Source organism: Electrona antarctica (assembly GCF_951216825.1).
Source record: "Electrona antarctica genome assembly, chromosome: 4".
Taxonomy (NCBI): domain Eukaryota; kingdom Metazoa; phylum Chordata; class Actinopteri; order Myctophiformes; family Myctophidae; genus Electrona; species Electrona antarctica.
In genome coordinates, this window is record NC_136809.1 from 45,368,401 (window position 1) to 45,387,918 (window position 19,518).

General features: G+C 44.0%; 1 protein-coding gene across 2 annotated transcripts; it reads right to left on the minus strand.

Moving 5' to 3' along the window:
- Nucleotides 1–677: 677 nt before the first annotated feature.
- polq (polymerase (DNA directed), theta) lies at nt 678–19,100 on the minus strand. Of its 2 annotated transcripts, none has more exons than XM_079499426.1 (35): nt 18,905–19,100; nt 18,505–18,607; nt 17,917–18,371; nt 17,533–17,759; nt 16,960–17,139; nt 16,664–16,794; nt 16,389–16,545; nt 15,990–16,101; nt 15,691–15,892; nt 15,430–15,571; nt 14,588–14,734; nt 14,277–14,489; nt 13,836–13,978; nt 13,471–13,681; nt 13,080–13,222; nt 12,671–12,864; nt 12,220–12,344; nt 11,255–11,498; nt 8,943–10,719; nt 7,128–8,802; nt 6,843–6,983; nt 6,516–6,721; nt 6,208–6,424; nt 5,927–6,120; nt 5,229–5,357; nt 4,614–4,788; nt 4,343–4,466; nt 3,918–4,012; nt 3,749–3,831; nt 3,531–3,632; nt 3,309–3,420; nt 2,941–3,065; nt 2,428–2,563; nt 1,830–1,939; nt 678–1,418 (listed from the first exon to the last, which is right to left on the minus strand). In XM_079499426.1, the coding sequence occupies exons 1-35, from the start codon at nt 18,973–18,975 to the stop codon at nt 1,305–1,307; spliced, it is 8,715 nt and encodes a 2,904-aa protein (XP_079355552.1). In that variant the 5' UTR covers nt 18,976–19,100; the 3' UTR covers nt 678–1,304. The 2 variants fall into 2 exon arrangements, with proteins under 2 accessions (XP_079355552.1, XP_079355551.1); XM_079499425.1 differs by having other exon boundaries at nt 3,918–4,018.
- Between the last annotated feature and the right edge of the window lie 418 nt (nt 19,101–19,518).

Genomic DNA, 19,518 nt, shown 5'->3' on the forward strand with positions numbered 1-19,518 from the left:
TTGCGTTATCTGGGGCCAACATTCTGTGAAAATATCAGATCTATAAAAGCTCACAGCGTGCCACTTTGCAGCGCACTGTGAGCTAGTAGATCGTCTGTTTTCGGCAACGATAGAGCGAAAATGTTGAAATGCGGTCAACCAATGAAAGGGTAAGTGGTTAACTGAAGTCATCATGAATAAAGGGCAGCCCCACATACTTGCTCTAAATCTTTAATCTCCCCGGCCAAGTTCAGAGGACCTGACAATGCGATCACCTTTGAATAGGAACCAGATGATTATTTTCGCAAACGCAAGAATTGCTTAGGTTGAATAGCAAATAACAGTCATAAACGCCACCTATTAGACTACAGGTAATTATGTATTCAAATTGAGCTTTTTGCCAGACAATTATTGTATGATTGAGACACTGATTTACCACATTTACCCTTTCCTCAAACCCTCAGCTGGCCAATTTTTATTTTGCACAGATCATGTCTTTCATGCTGACAATAGTCCTTGAGCAACGAATGATGTCATAAATATAAAAGGAGAAAAACGAATCCTGTGTGATGTTTGTTCTTGTTGTGACAGACAACTCAACCAATGGTCCAATAAAAATGTGAGCTTTCAGGATGTCCAAAAGACTAAAGTGTCTGATTCATTATGGAGTAAAAAAAGAAATCACCAGGGCTAATGTATTTTACTTTATTGACTGCATAGGCCCACACTCAAATCCACAAAATAGTCTTTGATGTCATGAATTGCAAATAAATTATGAAGGACATTTTTTACATGAACAATATAAAATTCAGTGTAATTACAGTATAATTGCATGCTCATCCATCACATTAAATTCATGTTGACTTGGCAATTTTGTTTTATATATTTACAACCATTTAACTCAGTCTGAGTGTACAGAGATGTCTAAAATTCATAATGTTAAATTCATTCAGAGCTCAATGTAATCACAGTATATAACATACTAGTATCATTACTTAATGTGCATGCGCACTGCACATTCACGCTTACTTGGTGTGTTTTTTTAAAAGTACTATTTACAACCATTACACCAGGCCATATGACATGAAGTGTATAATGCCCTATTCATAGTAGAGATTTAGGTGAAGAGGTGGCCACCTATTCGGTGGTCACCTCTTGACTGAAAACTGGTCTATGAATAGGCCCGGAAACTTGAGAAAGCCCAGAGGGGCGAAACGTTTGTTAGGTTGAAAAAAAGACAGGGTGCGGACATTCCATTTTTCCCCCTTCTATGAATAGGCCTAACCTATCAACCTATCTCTGTAAACGGAGAGGAATAATGTCGGTCATATGTCCAGATCTTGAAGGTTGCCCCAGCTGGGTCCAGCTTTGACTTTAGCTTTTAGCTTCACGTACAGTTTTACCGCCGTTTCCATTTCCCTCTTCACAATCTGAGCCACCTGAACAATCAAACACATGGACTGTCAATATCACAGAATATCATCTTGGTTACTTTTTTTCTTTTTTTGGGGGGGATGGGGGGAGATTTAGAGGAGAAAATAGCCGATCTACAAGTTCACAACATGTCACAGTGCCTCATGAGCTTGTAGATCTGCTAGTTTTACGTGAAATTGAACATTAATGGTCCTTGCAGACTGGACATGTTTTTCAGGAAAACGGCACTTAAAGTCTGAAAAGTGCAGCAGTGTGCAGGGATTTATAAATATGAAAGGTTTTAACATGACCTTGTGACTAAATAATAACTACATTGGAACACAGGTTCTTCCCCCCCCCCCCCCCCATTTCCTGTAAATTAAGCATTTTGGACACAGGTTTCCGCCTGACAGCGACCATTAAGCATCATATCATACCTGTATAAGGTCTTCTTCTGTGGTTTCATAGATGAGCTCATCGTGCAGCTGCAGTATGAAGTAGGCTCCTCTCTGATGCGACATCACAGCCCTGTTGCTGCCACCACTATCTGTGTGGGAAAGATGGGAGTGCTGTGATTTTTGTACTTTTTCTGTTTTGTATTCGTCTATGGAGTTATAGACCCCCAGGTGTGTGGCTAGAATATTCAAATATGTCTTCCCTGCATATTTCTGCCCCATTATCATACAACACACAGCTGTGGGCGAGGTTTAAGTTCAGGCGGGTGAAAGGTGAAAGCTAAGGTGAAATCCAGGTATACATACCTGGTGCCGTCGCAATGGCAGATTTTACGCGTTGTGAGCTTGTAGATCGACTGTTTTCAGCATGCAACCAAGTGTAAAATGACTTATGTCTTTTACTTATACTGTCTCTCTTGTCCACTAGTCCCTTCCTAACATTTTAGTCTAGTTTTTTTATTTGTTGATGAAATTTGCGTATGTCTGGGTACACTGTCAGTGACGAGTCTGGCAATGATTGAGAAACCCTGCTCAATACCCACCCACCTGTGTGTGTGTGTGTGTGTACACTATGTTTCACCTGTGTGTGTATGCTGGTGTGACAGCGGAGCGACTGGGAAGGTTTCTCTGAGACGTTTCTGGATGTTGACGGTGGCGATTTTAACGATGTCGGCCGCGGATCCCTGCACAGTGGTGTTCACTGCCTGGCGCTCTGCCTGGGCGAGGGTCAGAAAGGGGAAACGCATCACAAGTAGGCCCGTCACAACAATTATTACATAATCGCTTATCGCAATTATTTGAGATAATCGCAATTATTTTTTGCATAATCATCAATTGTTTCCATGTTGAACAATGTCCAATTGTCCATACATTTTCAAAAACGGCAGAAGTAGTTGATCGACGAGTTGTGAAAAGGCAAATTCAATGCAAAAATAAATTAAAAATAAATCGTTAATCGCAATTATTTTAATTAATCGTCAACTTCAATTTGTAACCGTGACAGCCCTAATCACAAGACAGATAAATAACAATGGCATCACACGTGTCAACATGAGTGCTGCGCACACGCACACACACACACACACACACATACATGTGCTTTGGCGTGCGGGTTGCCCTGTGTGATCGCTGGCAGGTATCTCCGGCGGCCAAGCAGGGTCTGAACGTAGCCTTTCTTTACACAGCTCTTCACCGTCTCTCTGAGGAAAGTGTTGATCCCTGGAACACGGTACGTTAATTAGCCACGTGTGACCCCTATACCATTCCTATTGTGGACGTTTCATAATAGGAGACAGTGGTGGAAAAAGTACTCATATCATAATCATATATCAATACTGCAATATAGAAATACTCTGTTACAAGTAGAAATGTGGAATTCAAAATGTACTTGAGTAAAAGTACAAAATACCGTATTTGTGTGTGTGTGTGTGTGTGTATAGACACAGTAGTGGCACCACACACCTTTGTATCTGGCCTTAAAACTCTCTATGTAGCAGGCCGCGTCATTTTCTTCTACACCCATTTGCTCTCCTAAAGACTTGGCTCCCATCCCATAGATAATGCCATAGCAAATCTGCACAAATGGTGACAGACACAGACCTTTGGTTAGTTTAGTCATAATCAAAGTGAACATTATACTGTACATGGGTACTATATGCATGTCTGTGGATGTCTTCGTTCTACCTGTTTTGCTTGTTGTCTGAGGCTATCATTCACAGTCTCTGGGTCCATGTTCTTCCATTCCGCAGCAATGCATTTGAACACATCTGCTCCGCCATTCAGCACCTGACGCACACGCGCACACAAACCATTTATTTAGTCGGAAACTTCATAATTAATTCAATCAATTCCACTTTCCGTCTTAAAAGCTGAACGTTGGTGAATGTGTTTTGGCACTCAACCTGCAGGAGGCGTCGGTCCTTGGACAGGTGAGCCAAGACTCTCAACTCCAGCTGTGAGTAATCAGCTGCTAATATCATCCCACCTAGAATGCAAATGGCATAAGGTTCAATGCAGGGAAATATGTGGCATAATATAACGAACACATTGCACACAATGTAAGCAAGCGACCTGAGAACGGTATGAAGGCATGTCTCATGCTGACAGAGAAGGCTGGTCCCCTCTCTGGAACGCCTTGAGGAACTGTCTGTGCCACGCTGTGCCTCCTGGTGCTGTGAGAAGAGAAGGGTTTCAAAACGTTCAATGACTTACTTTAACTTTGGCTAAAACTGCTTCAAAACAGCACCATTGTCAAGATCATATACACGTTATTTGTCACATACAGTACCAGTCTTGAATCAGCCTCAATATATTTACAATATGACAGTTTAAAACTAAACCCAAAAACCAACAGGTAAAAGCTGTATACAAAGCAAGGAACATTATATGTTATATGTAATAACCATGGAACTGTCTTCTGTCAGTGCTCATAGTACGGTATGCTCTGAGGGAGTCTCCTATTTAAATAGGAACAAGCTGATAAAGCGTTGACCTACCCTGGCTTAGTGGCATGGCGGCGCCCATCTTGTGAAGGTGGGCTCTCTTCAACCATTGTGGGCATAGAAATCTCAAAGTCTTTCGGGACATTCTGGATGTTGGGCTCTGTGAAGCTCACTCTGCCTGCGTTCATTAAAACATAGAATGTGAATCTAAATCAATGTAATTGTGTATTAAACACTAAACTATTACAAACAATTATGTAATGTACAATGCAATCATAAACGTACAGTATACATACACTATTATGTGAGTATCTATATGTATCACCTGTTGCTGTGTGTGTCTGGGCGATGGGATGTATTCTGTCCATGGCCAGTAGAGGGTGGTGCCGTTTCTCTCTTTGCAGAGGAAACACCACTTTGGTCATAGCATTTGTGATCCGCCTCCACTCCAAAATCACCCCTGGCAACAGGTGCAAAGGGCGGAGTTTCTCCAGAACATCCTAACAATCAATGTGAAGATAAATAATACCCGTTGCTGTGAGCTAAAAAGAAAAGTTCTATTCTGTTTTTGATGGTTAAACCCCCTTTTTGAGGGTGTGTTTGTAGCACGGAATGTGATGATTTGATTGGCTGATGTATGATGATGTATGATAAGAGCACCCCTCACTTCACACAAGTGTGATTTTTTTTATTGCGACCGTAGGTCACAGTTTACTATGAAAATCTGCATTTCATGTCAGTCAGTCCATCACGCTTCGTGTCAGTCAGTCGTGACACACTCCATATGGCCATCTCCATATATGAAGATCACGACACTGACCTCATCAAACCCTGGATAGCCATACATGGAGAAGACTGGATCATCACCTAGATCTGCATATATATGGAGCCGGCCAGCAACTCTACATCTGAATTGTGTGTATGCAATAAGCTGTTTCACCTTGGTTGTGCTGAATTGCTTGCCAAGCCGTACTTTTCCTCTCCCTCTCCTGGTGTAGCCTAGAGTCTTCTTACTCTTCAGTCCATCCACATCACCATTAGGAGGCAGGTGAAGCTCCAGGAATAGTACCTAATAAACGATGCACAAAAACATGCAAAACTACGATAAATCTGTGGTTTCAAATCTCCTTGTGCTACAAATATAATATTCTCTTCCCAAGACTCCTCATCTGCCTTTTTTGGTTGTCTAAATTAGTCTATTTCTATAAAGGCACATTCCCCTAGTACTATGCGTGCATTGTAAAAGATTTCCCTCTGATCCAGGTCTTTACCGTTATTTATTCTTTTGCTTCATTATTAATATTTCAGATTTATTTCTGTCATTTTCATGCTTTATTTTTGATCAATGTCGACTCTACGAAAGGGAAGAAATAGAGACCTTTTTAATTTAATATTTAATTGTTCTGTGCATAAGTCTCTCAAGCCAGACAACTCATCCACAATCTTTGAATGCTGCAGAGAATCTTACTGCGCTTCGCAAATGTTGCGACATGAAGCCATCATCTGTTTGTCATTTCCTGCCATGAAAAGACCCCAGTGCTTTAAATGGGCTGCAGATAAAAGTATCACGTGTTTGTCGTGTTATCTAGTATATTTTATACCACTGTCAAAGAGCAGGAGGGAGAATAGCAGTCAAACCTGTGCTATGTCATCAATGCTGGTGAGGGAGAAGCTGTGTCCAGCCAGGCTGTAAGCCTGGGCTTCCAGGACTGACAGCTTGGCTTGCATCACATGCTTCTGTCTCTCGGATTCCTCAACACTGAAGCCCAAGCCGTTCAATTCCAACAGAGCCAAGCACGTCTGCGAGGGCATCTCCACACGCCGGAACATATCTGACAGAAAGCACACGACAGTAAAGACAGTGAGGACGTGAGTGCCTGACATGAGTGTCACGTGTTTCCATGTGTAGTTTACTGTACCGAGCATTCCATCTTTCTCTAGCAGGCCAGTGAGATGGTTCATGGTGGCATGCACTAGCACGCTCTCAGTGGCTGCTCTGACACGGGGACTATATGTGTGCGCGTATCTCCCCAGTCCCAGTCCCTCCAGCAGAGGCAGTTCTTCAGGAATGTAGACAGTCACCATGTTGGTAAGAGTTCTCTCCTCACTTCCAGGGTCCAACAGCCAACATGCCACCTACGGTAGGTTCCACATTGAAAATACTTAGAATAACGTACTTACAGTATGTGTACTGTGTGTGTGTGTGTGTGTGTGTGTGTGTGATCACCTTGGGGTCTTCACATGGCCCCTCAAAGCTGATGCCACAACTCAGCACGAGGGTCTTGTAAATGTGGATGATGTCATAGGTCACAGCCACGCCCCTTGTTCTACCGACCACCAATGGTCTGCTCAGACAGGACTTCAATTCCTTCAGCCTCTCACTCACTGGCAAGTCAGCATCCAGGGGAGGAGGGGCCAGACTGGAGCTCAAACCTGTCGGGTGGTGGTCAAAGTGAACGTAAAGGAACACGTGTGTGTGTGTGTGTGTGTGCACGAATATGTTGGTATGTGTGTGAGTCAAATATGAAATGACCTCTCAGATATATGTACATACCTGCGCTCTGCTCTTGTTGCAGTGAAATGTAGTATGCATCTCTCGATCCCCAGCAAACTGACAGTCCGATCAGAACCAGACTTTCACTGCCCCTCACTGGAAAACCATCTACCCTAGAGTCCGCTGCGATACAAACTGCCGCTGCAATACAATACATAAGTAAACTGTACTGCTGCTTGTAGTGTTAACTTGTCGTGTAAGTATATTTATATTTTACAGGAGGGAGACATGATTTATTTCACATCTGAAGCAATAAAGTCACTTAAGCACATTTGTGTTAATTACCTCTGCTGTGTTTTTCACCAATCCTGCCCTGGTGGTTTTGCGTGTGTTCTTGCCTGTCACAAGCAATAGCAAGGGAATACCGCTCCTTTGTTTTCCACTCGTTTATAAATGTCTGAAAGAGGTGTCTGTCACTTGCCACGTCTATGATGGAGAAGGACCCAGAGTTACTGGGAGTGAGTGACTCACTGAGGGACAACTGAAGGGAAAAGCCATCGCCGATTGGGGACGAGTCCAGATCAGCGCAAGGCTCCGCCGGAAGTGAAGGTGCAAAGGCAGAATCCTGTGCAGGATTAGAGATGCATTGAGGGTGTAGAGGGGGTTTTGCTTGTGTGGTTGAGTGTGGAACACAGTTGGGGTCTGATTTTGAGTAGGCCTTGGACAATGGTCGAGTCTTTGCCTCTGAATCCACCTCGTGTTTGTGGTTAAAATCATCATCAGATACGATCTCTGATGGACAAGGAGGTTTCGGATGGTCACCGAGTTCTCGGCAGGACGTAGGACAAGTTGGGATTTCTGACTGGCCAGGGAGGAGGGTGGCAGGAGTGGACTGGCCGAGAGGCTTGACGGACAGGGGGGACTGGACCACAGAGGAGGTGGTCAGTTTCACTCGGGGGGTGACAGGCTCCCGCCTCTGCGTGGGAGGGATCAAGTCCTCTGCCGCATCCGGTCTCTCCCATGCTCTCTCTCTACTCGGATGAGATGCGTTGTCTTGGAAATTATTCCCATCAGAAGCAGGCTGAACAACCGGCCTTGAGCTCTCTCCATCTACCTGCTTTGAGGGTTGAGGCTTTTCTGTGACTTCCACCAGGTCTCTGTTTTCAGCAGCAGGGTGCTGTGAGGGCTGGTCACACAGACTAGGCCAGCGGTCAAAGATGTCCTGCAGTCCAGGACTGCAGTCGAAACAGCTACCAGAGGCATTTTGTATATTTGCATATTTCAGCACAGTAGAATCCGACAGAAGGACATCGGTTCCCTCTTTCCTTTCGTTCTCTTCGTTCCTTGCTTTTGCTACTTCTCCATTTTTACCTTGTTTGTTTAGAAGACAGTGGTTGTTGCTGGTCAAGTCTTCGTGGTACTGCTGTTGAGTATTGCTGGGGCCAGGTTTTGGAGGTTCTGTATGACCCTGTTGACGTGGCTCACCTTTCGCTAGAGCAGAATCCATTTTCAGACTATCTCTCTGTCCAGGCTGAAGTTCTGAACGTGACATCAGACTATGGCCCGTTTTGGATCGCTCCGTTTCACCGTGATCAGGACTTTTTTCTTTCTGCGTCTTCTCCGTTTGTCTGAGCAAGCTTCGCCTCTCCAGGAAGTGCTCACCCACCAACAGAGAGTCGCCCCATTCTGATAGGTTAAAGGAAGACACGCCCCACTGGACAGCTTCCTGCTCTTCCATCTCCTGGTTGGCTAGAAGATGACTGCGCCGTTGCTCCTTCTGGCCCAGAGGGATGTGGTTGTTGTCCTCGTCCTCCTCTTCCTCATCTGATTGGTCTGTGCTCAGGCCGGCCAATAGGGAGCTGTCATACAGGCTATCAAACAGGAAGCCACTGCTGCCGTTCAGACTCTCTGAAGGGACCTGATCGCATTCCAAGTCACCGGGAGCAGCAGCATCATCGACTTCCATGTTTTCATCTGTTACTTCATCCACATTATCACCACCACCTGGTTGAGGAGAGATCTGTAAAGGGGGTGGGGGAATATATGTTATCGATGCCTGTATTCAATACAACAAGCTACAACCTATTGTATGAGACCACAATATCTAACTATCATTCGTTGAAGGTGCCTTCAGTTCTACATATCACTTCAGTCACTTACCTTGGGGCTGCTGCTTAGGAATAGTTCCATCTGGGTAGCTGTGAGAGAAATGTTCAATTTGGGAGAAGTATTGTAAGAGAAGAGGCGGTCGCTATGGTGTCCTGGGTTGCCAGGGATGTTGTCAGTCAATATGTGGGGTGTTTTTCTAGTGTCTCTTTTCCTCAGGTTCCCTACATCATCCTCTGAGGCAGGCCCATGTCTCCCTTCCTGTGCATTCTCCATCTCAACCTCTCTGGCTTTCATTCCATCTTCTCCCGTCTGTTGTAACCTCCTCCACTCCTGGTCTTTCCCCACTTCATTAGCCTCTCCAGCTTTGCATTCCTGCTGGAGGATCATTCTCTCTGTCTGAGTGTCCAACTCAAAGCTGTCACCAAAGTCTTCATCTGTGCCATCTCCATTGGCTTCCTCCCCTCCCTCCTCACCTGCGTATAACTCGGGGGATAAAAACGTACCCAACTCCTCTTCTTCAAGCCTTCTCCGTTTGGCCTCTGGAGAAGAGGGAGGGGATGGAGGAGGTTCCTGGGCAGAAGATGTGCCTTGCGGTGGTGGGGGAAGCCCGTTTGATGTGTCCGCACTTTGGGGTAGAGTGGGTTCAGTTTCTCGGGCAGGTTCAGGAATGAGAGGAGAGGCTGGAACTGGGACGTGAATGTCTAAGTTTGGGACTGGTTCTGGGGCATCCACCGTGAGATTTAAGGGGGGTAATGTCCGCACAGCCTCTACTTGTATGCTTTTCTCACATTGTATTGAACTGAGCACTTTGCTCAGGACTCTGGAATGTTTCACTCTGCCTGGCTGCACAGGTGAGCCTTCAGGTCCTGCACTGGCATCTCCTCCCGATGTTCTAATGGGAACACGTTGTAGCTTTTCTGTTCGGGATACTGGGGCTCTGAAGCGAGGAGGGGGCATGGGGGAAGAAGAAGATGGATGAGGAAGAGGGTAAAGCTGAGGAAGGGGGCTGGATATGATCTCACTTAATTCCTGTGTCAGACTTCGTTCCGGAGCAGGATTTGCTTGATGTTTTGCTTGAGGATTTGCCAGTTGTCTATCTGAAACCATACCTCCATTTTTCCTCCCCTCATCCTGATTTGTTCTGCTTTCTTGAACTCCATGCTCCAAGCTCTGAATCATTTCTGATCTTCCTTCCAGGCTCTCTTTATCACTCACAGTGACCATTTCGTGATTGATACTTGTCTCTTCTTTCGACTTTGCAGCTTTCCCCTTCCCCACTTCATCAACAAACTGTCCCTCCGTTTCCTCCTGTTCCTTTATTTGCGCCATCGCTTTACTCTTCTCTTCTCTACTCGTCGGAATTGCTCGCTTGCATAGTAGATCTTCCTGGGTTACTTCTTTCTTCCCTTCGCCCGTTCCCATTTCAGCATACCCTTTCTCTTGTTTATGTTCATCCTTATTCTCCTGTCTTTGCGTGTCAATATATCTGCTTTGTCTTGTCTTGAACTTGTCTTGGTTTTGAGGGATGTTTGTCCGTGTTTCAGGAGAGCTGTTTGATGAGCCCAATGAGGTGCCAGAGTCTGTGGCCGAGCGGTTGCTCCCGTCCTCGTCAGCGTTATTGGTAGAGCGTGCCTGGGGAGGTAACTGGCCCGGGTCCCACTGAACCCCCAACTGGGCCAGGTCTTCCTGGAGGAGGAGCCTGGCCTCAGACACGATCTCATTGGCTGCTTCCTGTTCTGTCAAGGCCCGCCCACCACTGACCCAGACACAGCGCAGACTCCGCCTCTCAGCGGCCTCCACCTCGCTCTCATCCACCGCACGTTTAGAGCTAAGGAAGAGAAGACAATATTTAGCCATTAACTCAGTCTCAAAGTCGGCATAATGAGCTACTTAATAGGATTAGGCATTAATCGATGACATAATCCTAAGTATTAATATTAATAGTATTAATTAAGTATTTGTACACTCTGAGAGAGTAAAAATTTAACCATGTACCACTAGGGTAATCGTTCGCTTACAAAAAAGGTTGAGGGGTTACATTTTGGATGGAGTTTCATAGTTCATTTTGTTAATGAAAACTGTGATGAAATAGACACATCAACCAGCTTTTTTCCATGAAGATGTGATGTTGAAAAGAAGGGAATTTACACTAGAAAATACAATTGGGCTAAACCTCTTCATATTGTTACCAAAAATAGATATTTGGAAATTAAAACAAAAACGTTTTAATTACTATCATAATTATGGTATTGTGGAAGACAAAGTGAAATTATGACAAATTGGACACCGACTGCAATTTTCTCGTGGAGTCCCATTGAGTAACATTTCTTCATCTTGCTCTCTCTCCTTCAGATTACACACACCTCTTGAATGGGACAGCTTTCTTCAGGGCTTTCTCCACCTCAGATACCGTAGCCCTAGCTAGCTCGGCGACAGTGCAGAGACCCTGTGCATAGAGAGCCCTGGCTCGTGTTGCATTCAGGAGAGACACCCTGACCAGGTCCACCAGCTCCCTCTGGACTCCAAAGCTCAGCCTGGTCTGGTACTGAGATAAAAGCAGTTCCATGGTATGCCAGCCCAGACGCTTACAGAACACTGTGACCATGCCTACAGGATGGCAGAGAGAGTCAGAGTATGATGGAGGCTTTAGATTTGTCATCATCCTCATTTATTTAACTCGCAACCATGTTCACATGGTATGGAGCACAGATTCATGCAGTATACAATGCATAACAATATACATACAGACGTACAGTAGGTAGCAAAAGGCATGGAATACAGCAGAATAATGTTTTTCAGAAAAACACCCAATTTACTGATAACTTTTGGCTTAACAGATTGCAGTAATATAATTAATTTCAACGTAGATGGGTGGGTTATATAATAATTTGGCAGGTATTTTTGTCCAAAATTCATAATGATAGTATTCTTACATTCAAACAAAACGTGATAATCATCTCTGACTCCAACTTGGTTATCATTACATAGATTGCATAGCCTCTGGCTTCTTACCAGCCCTTTATATCTGCCAGTGACCTTTGGGATTCTCGTGTTATTCAACCCGAAGTTACAATTGGCCTTTTTAACGTAAACTCTTTTTTTTAAACTGAATGTCAAATGATGTCATAATATTAAGTTCGCCTTTCGCAAGAACTGATCTTTCAGTCTTATGGTGAATGTAAATGAGTCAGCAGCTGCTGAGCATTCTCTGTAAGTAGATGGCGCAAATTTAAAATAGTCCATGGCCATCTACATTCATGTTCCGTCTCGGCTATGGAAACACTAGACACTCAAACTCACAGACATTCCCATTTTGAACAAGCAGTACCTGCATACGTTGAGGCAGACTGCTGCAGAGACTGTAACTGCCCACGACTGCAGTTGTATTTAGAGGCTACCCCACCCAGAGGCTCCTCCTTCACCAGATCCTGGAGCACCAGAGTGGTGAAGAACCTGTGGTGAGATGTAGAAAATATGAAAAACACAATCCACACACAATGTTTTTCTTTTTTAATAAGATCTGTTTTCTGGCTTTTTTTTGTTGTTGTCTTTATTGATAGTAAAGAGAGGAGAGAGACAGGAAACAGAGAGAAGAATCGGGGAGTGACAGCAAATCCACCACTGGGCTTGGGAATCGAACCCGGGACACGCTGTCCGGGACTCCGGGATGAAAGCCTATGTGATACGTGCCTTAACCACTTGGCTATGGGCGCCACCACAATCCACACAAAACTCTACTGTATAGTTAATGTTGCATTATGTAATTAATGTAGATATACCGTTTATGAATAGCCATCTGTCTACGCAGCTTCTCCGTCTTGGCAATAAGTTTGCCGTTGACTGACCGAGCGAGGAAGCTTTCTTGGACCCCCACCAGCTCCGCTACTCTCTTCATAGATGACGGCAGCTGTTCCCACAAACAGAAGAACTGGTACCAGTCTATGGTTGTCCACTCAGCATACACTGGAGTGATCTGTGGAGAGTTGGGTCACAGACAACAGTAAGTGGTAGTAGTAGTACACATTCAAAAACAAATCATAGACTTGTATTGAATGTTGATTATCGATTAACTTTTTTCACACAGTGAAGGTCAAGATGGTCAAGAGTTACATATTGACAATGGCATGAATTCAGAGGAGTACGGTGTACTGATAAAAGACGTGTGCGTCTGTGCGTGCATGTGAATACCAGGTAAAGGATGTGCAGGTCATTCTCCAGCACGAAGCCCTTCATAGCCCGCTGGAGATCTGCAAATATCCCCAGAGCCTCCGGTGGAGAGAGAGATGAGGCGAGGGTGGCCGCACCCAGGTGGGTAGGACAGTATCGCTCCTCTGGAGTCAAGGATTCATAGGAGACATACATGCCGTGACTTAGAGCATGGATTTAAAATACATGTTGCATAAACAAATGCATTTCTGTTACATTTCCGGTGCCTGCATATATTTGGCATGACAGACAAAAAATACACAATTATGTGGAAAAACCAGTTCCACATAAATCAGTTGAAAAAAAAAAAGATATGGAAATCTGTCGGATAGATTAGCCAATTTTAATATAGGATAAATGAAACAACATTTACCTTCTCCCTCTTTCTGAATATTGATGAACTCATTCTCCATCAGCCACTCCACAGAGGCCTCTATGGCCCCCTTGTTGGCCCCTGCTTCCAGCTCCTCGTTCACAGCACCCCCTGCTGGACGACTGGCAGATTTCACACTGGCAGCCAACAATGTGCACGAAGCATACAGCCCCACATCCTGTGGAGTGCTGGCCACACCTCCAACGATGATCTGTAGGTTGCAGTCACACGTGTATTAGGGCTCAGGAAAACAGTAGTAGTGAAGTACTGTAAACCCATATGAAGTTCACATATATACATTACAATTACAAACAAGTTGCTATTTCAGGGATGGATGTGAATGAAGAAGATGGCCTTCCCTATACCTCTAGGATGGCACGCAGCATGCTAGTGGTCACGCTGTCTCCTTCCCGTTGCACCAGGCAGCTGGTGATAGGCTGAAGTGCACCCTGGATGAGTTTGACACCTTTCTGCCGCTCTGCCTCCTTACATACCAGTACACTCTCACCTGAGCAGAGTGTGAAAGGGAGAAAATAAACTTTGATTCAGAATATATAGAATAAGATTGAATAACAAAAGATATTTCTCCAGGAGAGATTTCAGGCAGGCTGCTGAAAGAACACACAAACTTTGATGTCCTGCAAATGATTTCAATTATATACCTTTCGTCCCTTTTTAAGCCCCATTTATACTTGGCTGCACACCGGTGTAGCACACAAAGCAGATTTGAAAGCTTGTGAGCTCGTAGATGAGCTATTGTCGGTGTGACATGGTGTGGCGAAAGTATAGAATAAATCAGGCAATACCTGTAGTGTCTACTCCCTTTCTCCCTGCACGTCCCGCCATTTGTTTGTAGGTGAGAGGGTCCAGGAGGCGTCCGTTGAAGGTGGGGGTTCGAATGATGACCCTGCGGGCTGGAAGATTAACTCCAGAGGAGAGGGTGGAGGTAGCAGCCAAAACTCGGATCATGCCCTGTCGAAAAGCACCCTCCAGTATATCTCGCTCATCAAATGTCAGTCCTACAGAGGCAACACAACACAAGAACGTTTCATTCTGAGAAAACAAACTATACATTTTGGCACTGAATTTGTTGTGCCTCAATTTTGATGCTGCTCACCCGCATGGTGGAAACCCACCCCCCAGGGCACAGTGCGCTTTAGGATGGGGTCGACCCCAGCCGGAGTGCGTCTCAATTGGGCCATTACATCCACTAGACCCTCCTGGTCCAAGCGTACTGCCTGAGGCTCCACTTCACCTGGACGCTCTAAAACAATAATGCCATATTTTGTTTGAGTAAAGTCTGATTCTATGTCCTGAAAGTAGCTGAATGATCAGTTCAAACTGGACAGCATGTGATATGATAACAGCCACACATACATAGATGTAGCCATCACTCCCATCATGCAAAACAAACGTATACCTATATGTCATAGGAGCAAACCATGTTTTGGACAAATTCATCTTCATTCAATATACTACTGTATACATTAAACTGGAAATGTTATGGTTGATTTGCTTTAATGTACAGTAGCTTGTCAATGTTCATGAAATAGGCAGGTAACCATAATAATCCATGTAATTCAATTGGCATTGCATTATATTTCAATGGCGTGCTGCAGGGCGAGCACCTTCTCCCTGAGAATGCATACGGAGCGGTACAGACTCTTTCATGCCAACTATCATTATACTCTATACTGTCTCCCTCAATGCATATTGTCCTATGTTGGCCGTGGTCTTGTGTGTTTATGTCCACCTGTCTGCTGTTTTTCTGTTTGTCCAGTAGTTTTATTTAAGTGTCACATTAAACACCTCAATTTCCCTTTGGGGATTAATAAAGTATATCCTCCACTAGTCTTATTGCTAAAGAGACCTTTGAATATATATACACAATGTACATTTGTGGAGAATAGTATGTGCTAAAACAATAACAATTTAAATATCATATCTTCAGACAACTACCATTATGTTTGAGGTTGTAAAATTCTCTAGCGATGCTGTCCGCTAGCTTCTCACACCAGTTCTTGGAGGGGCAGAAGATCAGTACAGAATGGCCCTCGTTCACCGTCTCATACGCCAGGCTTACTATGTGGTCATCATCGCCCTTCACACACACACACACACACACACACACACACACACACACACACACACACACGATAAACAAGAGATGTGATAAATTATGACATGTTAACACATTTTTATGTACTATTATTTAGTTACCTTAGCTTTGAGTAGAGGTATGAACCGTCGAACCAGGGAGAGGCTGTTGTCATAGATATTGCTCCCCACCTTGAGGTGCTCCTGCAGGGGGACTGGTCTGTAGTCTGTCTGGTAGAGCTCAGCACCAAGCCAACCGGCCAGGAAGGAGAGGTTGGGTAAAGTGGCACTCATACCTACTATTTGTATGTCTTCAGAGAGGGATCTGTATGAAGAGACACATTTTTTTTTTCATTGTACATCCATACAGTACATTCAGTGCTATAATAAAAGAACAAGGTAGGACCGACAGACACACGAACCCTGTGGTGTTGCGCTTCTGTGCGATGTAACGGATTTTGGTCAGGAGCAGCTCCAATAGATATCCTCTGCCAGAATCGCCAACCATATGCAACTCATCCACCACCACAATGCCTGTTGTGTTCATACAAACCATACCACAAATCAATTGAAATGGTATGCCACAGAAAATGTATTCTTTATTTAAAGGGGTGTAATAATAATGGAATAATTGTTATTATTATGACCACCTCAATGTAAATTTACATTATCCTGCTTATTACTCAACTACTCAAACAACAACAATAATTATTATAATAAATAATATGACACAAAATATTGTGTGTGTATATATGATTTGTGTTCAACAAAACTGTGTAATAATGTGCATTAATCAAACATATACAAGCACTTTACTTTACCTAGAAGGTCCATACTGTCCTCTTCTATGAGTCTGTTGACGAGGGAGTTGGCCTTTTCTATTGTGCACACAGCCACATCCAGAGCAGTGAACCCTCTTGGAGCTGAGATGCTACCCATGTATCCCTCCACCCGAACACCAGCCTCCTCAAATACACTCTACGGGGACAACCGTATAAATGAGTCACTCACACAGATATTACACAGACAGAAATGTCGAGTTACACAATAATATCATGAATCCATCTACTCATCCATCCCTTATGCCAGCACTCACCTGAAGGTAGCTCATCTTCTCCTTGGCCACAGAGACAAAAGGTAGAATGAAGAGTGCCTTTCTTTTGGTCTCCAACACACGCTTCAATATCAGTAGCTCTGATACCAAAGTCTTCCCAGCACTGGTGGGGGCTGACAGTGGAAGAAAATGAAAGGTAAACAAACGTCTGAAGAGATATTAGTAAAGTCCTGTGTTAATTTAACTTTGAGAGTAAAAAAGAATACCATTTAACACACACTTAAATTAACCCTGAGGATTTAAAAATGATACTGTGGAAAAGTATCCCTGTTTCTTACCCGAGTAGACTAGGTTACGTCCCTGAAGCACTTGTCCAACAGTAAGGCACTGGGCCTGCCATTCAAACATGTGAGTCACTCCATGTTTCTGGTATCTGTCCAGTACAGGTTTAGGCAACCCCCAACTGGCTAATAACAGTTTTTCAGCATGCTTCACAGGGGCACACATGGCAACAACACCTATGTCATAACACAAAAATATACAGACGCATGATATGCAGGTGCATGTGAACAGAACACAGTATGCACACAGACACGCATATACATGCACTATATGTATGCACTATACATCACCAAAAGTGAATTAGACATGAAGCATGGACCCAGAAGTCATATTCCTTACTCAGGTATCCGACCGACCTTGTTAACTGATTTTCAAATTCTGAAATGATCTGGTTTGCTGTTCTTCATACATTTCCAACTAAATGTACTACCAATGTAAAAAGTTCAGATCGACACATATTGTGTAATGTCCTTACGCCTGATTTATACTTGGTTGCACCGTGTCTGTGTTCTGCCATTTTGGGGTGTGAGACACCATCATCACGCAACTAACTATAAAACAGGCATTACCTGGCTGTGGCAAAGAGTCAGCGAGAGTACTGATCTCCAAGCCTGAAGGGACTGTGAGCACAGACACTGATTGGTCTTTGAAGGACTGCTGGAGCTCTGCCCTCTTCCTTGCCGCTGCCAGCTGTTTGGGGCTGAACATGATGTAATTACTGGAGACATCCAACATGGAATCAGTATTTGATCTTGGACTGAGACGGGAGTTCTCTTTCTTCGCCTCATTCTTCATTCTGTCAAAAGAGTGCCAGAGAAGATGTGTTAGCAGCACGGATGGACAGAGATATAACATATGCACCTAACACAAAATAATAACTGATGTGTAAGGTGGACGTTATGGCTTGCACGTGGGATGCCTTTGGTGGCTGACTGTGCTTTATTTCATCTTGCCGTTGTTGAGAAACTGCAACTGACTGACAACTCTCTGGGCCCATCTGAACGTCTTTTTCCTCCGGCTCCTCACTGAAGAGAAGCCGCTGGGCGAGGTCTTTGCAGTCAGCTCTCCACCCAGGTCTCTCACTCGCTCCTCTCTGCCCACACACTTTTGCCACTTCAGGTGGCTGCTGCGGTGCACCTTTTCTCTCAGGACCTGAACCTGGAACAGTGGGCTGCAGCAGTGCTTTGTCTCCATCTCCAATCTTTGTTGCTTGATAGCTTCTCTTCCTGTCCAGAGGCTTGGGTATAGCAAATGTGGTTGTTGGTGCTGGTACTTCCTGCATGTTTGCTGTTGTTGAAGACTCCTTGTCAGCTGCAGCCTTGATCGGGTCCAAGGCTTCCAGTACCTGGAGCATCTCCTCGTCAAGCGCCATTGAGGATTCACTCAGAGAAAACACACGCCCTGCACCCTAAACCAAGAAACACAGCAACGTTATAAAAACAGCTATGTGGGATCTATGTGTGGCGGGAAATGGACTTGGCAAGCCTGTGTTGTGAACTTGTGTGTGAAGGAGACAGTGAGAGAGACAAAAACAAACTCACCATGTTAGTGTTTACAGGTTCTGATATGTTTGTTGTGTCTACCAGAAACCTAGTCCTCTTACTTTGTCTGGTTGATTCCGATGGCCCATCGTCGGCTTGTATGCTTTACTCAAAGGAAGAAAAATACTGTATGAGCTGAGCTCTGCTGATCTGATGACAACTCGTAAAAGAAGGATCAACACTGACTGACTGAGCTAACGTTTTTACGAGGATGAGTCTAAACATCTATGGGTCTAAACTAGCCCAAAATTTGAACACTCGTAGATGTATTTCATATTTATCGATTCTGACATTTTCCGATTCTGACATTTTCAATCGAAAATGTCAGAATCGATAAATACATCTACGAGTAGGTCGTAAGTCTAAAGTAAACAAACTAACAAAGTAACATAACCTATACCTCTTTTTCTTAACGATCGGGTGCAGTCCCATGTAGCATTTCTTTTTCGGTGGGGGACCCGATGTGGCCATGATGATCAAAATCTATTCTATTAAACGTATTACTATTTAGACAATAGTAATACGTAGAAACTAGAATTTCGTCATTTACGAGCGTAATCAAAAAGACCGCTGCGCTGAGCGCTCGCTGCCTGGTGTTTCACGAAAACATATCGTAGTAGCAGCACATACTGAACTGCGAAGGTTCCGCTCTAAAGCTGCAGTACAAACATATACTCTATGGTACAAACTGACTTCAAAGCGAGCCGTCGCGACATTCGTGTTAAACAAAAAAAACTTAATTTCTATTGTTTATTATTAGTACAACTCACCTGTTATAGAACTTTTCACACCTTTTACAACATTCTAAATGGGGCTTAAATGGGCCCGATGTTTATTTCTTGTAGCAATGTTTGTGAATATCTGTAGGGGAAAGTACCTACACTGTAGGTACTTTCCCCATGTTCAACTGTTTATATTATATTTTGACACTTGCTTTGGCAATGTAAACGTATGTTTTCAATGAAGCTCATTTCAATTGATAATTTAATTGGATTAGGATATCAGTCTGTAAGT

What these genes read in the sequence shown, in the direction of transcription:
- polq (XM_079499425.1), bottom strand. Translation starts at nt 18,975, where the DNA reads ATGGCCACATCGGGTCCCCCACCGAAAAAGAAATGCTACATGGGACTG. An exon ending in TGCTGCGTGCCATCCTAGAG is followed by an intron (nt 13,682 to 13,835) that starts GTATAGGGAAGG and finishes TGCAACCTACAG; the next exon opens with ATCATCGTTGGAGGTGTGGC. An exon ending in AGGACCGACGCCTCCTGCAG is followed by an intron (nt 3,633 to 3,748) that starts GTTGAGTGCCAA and finishes CGTGTGCGTCAG; the next exon opens with GTGCTGAATGGCGGAGCAGA.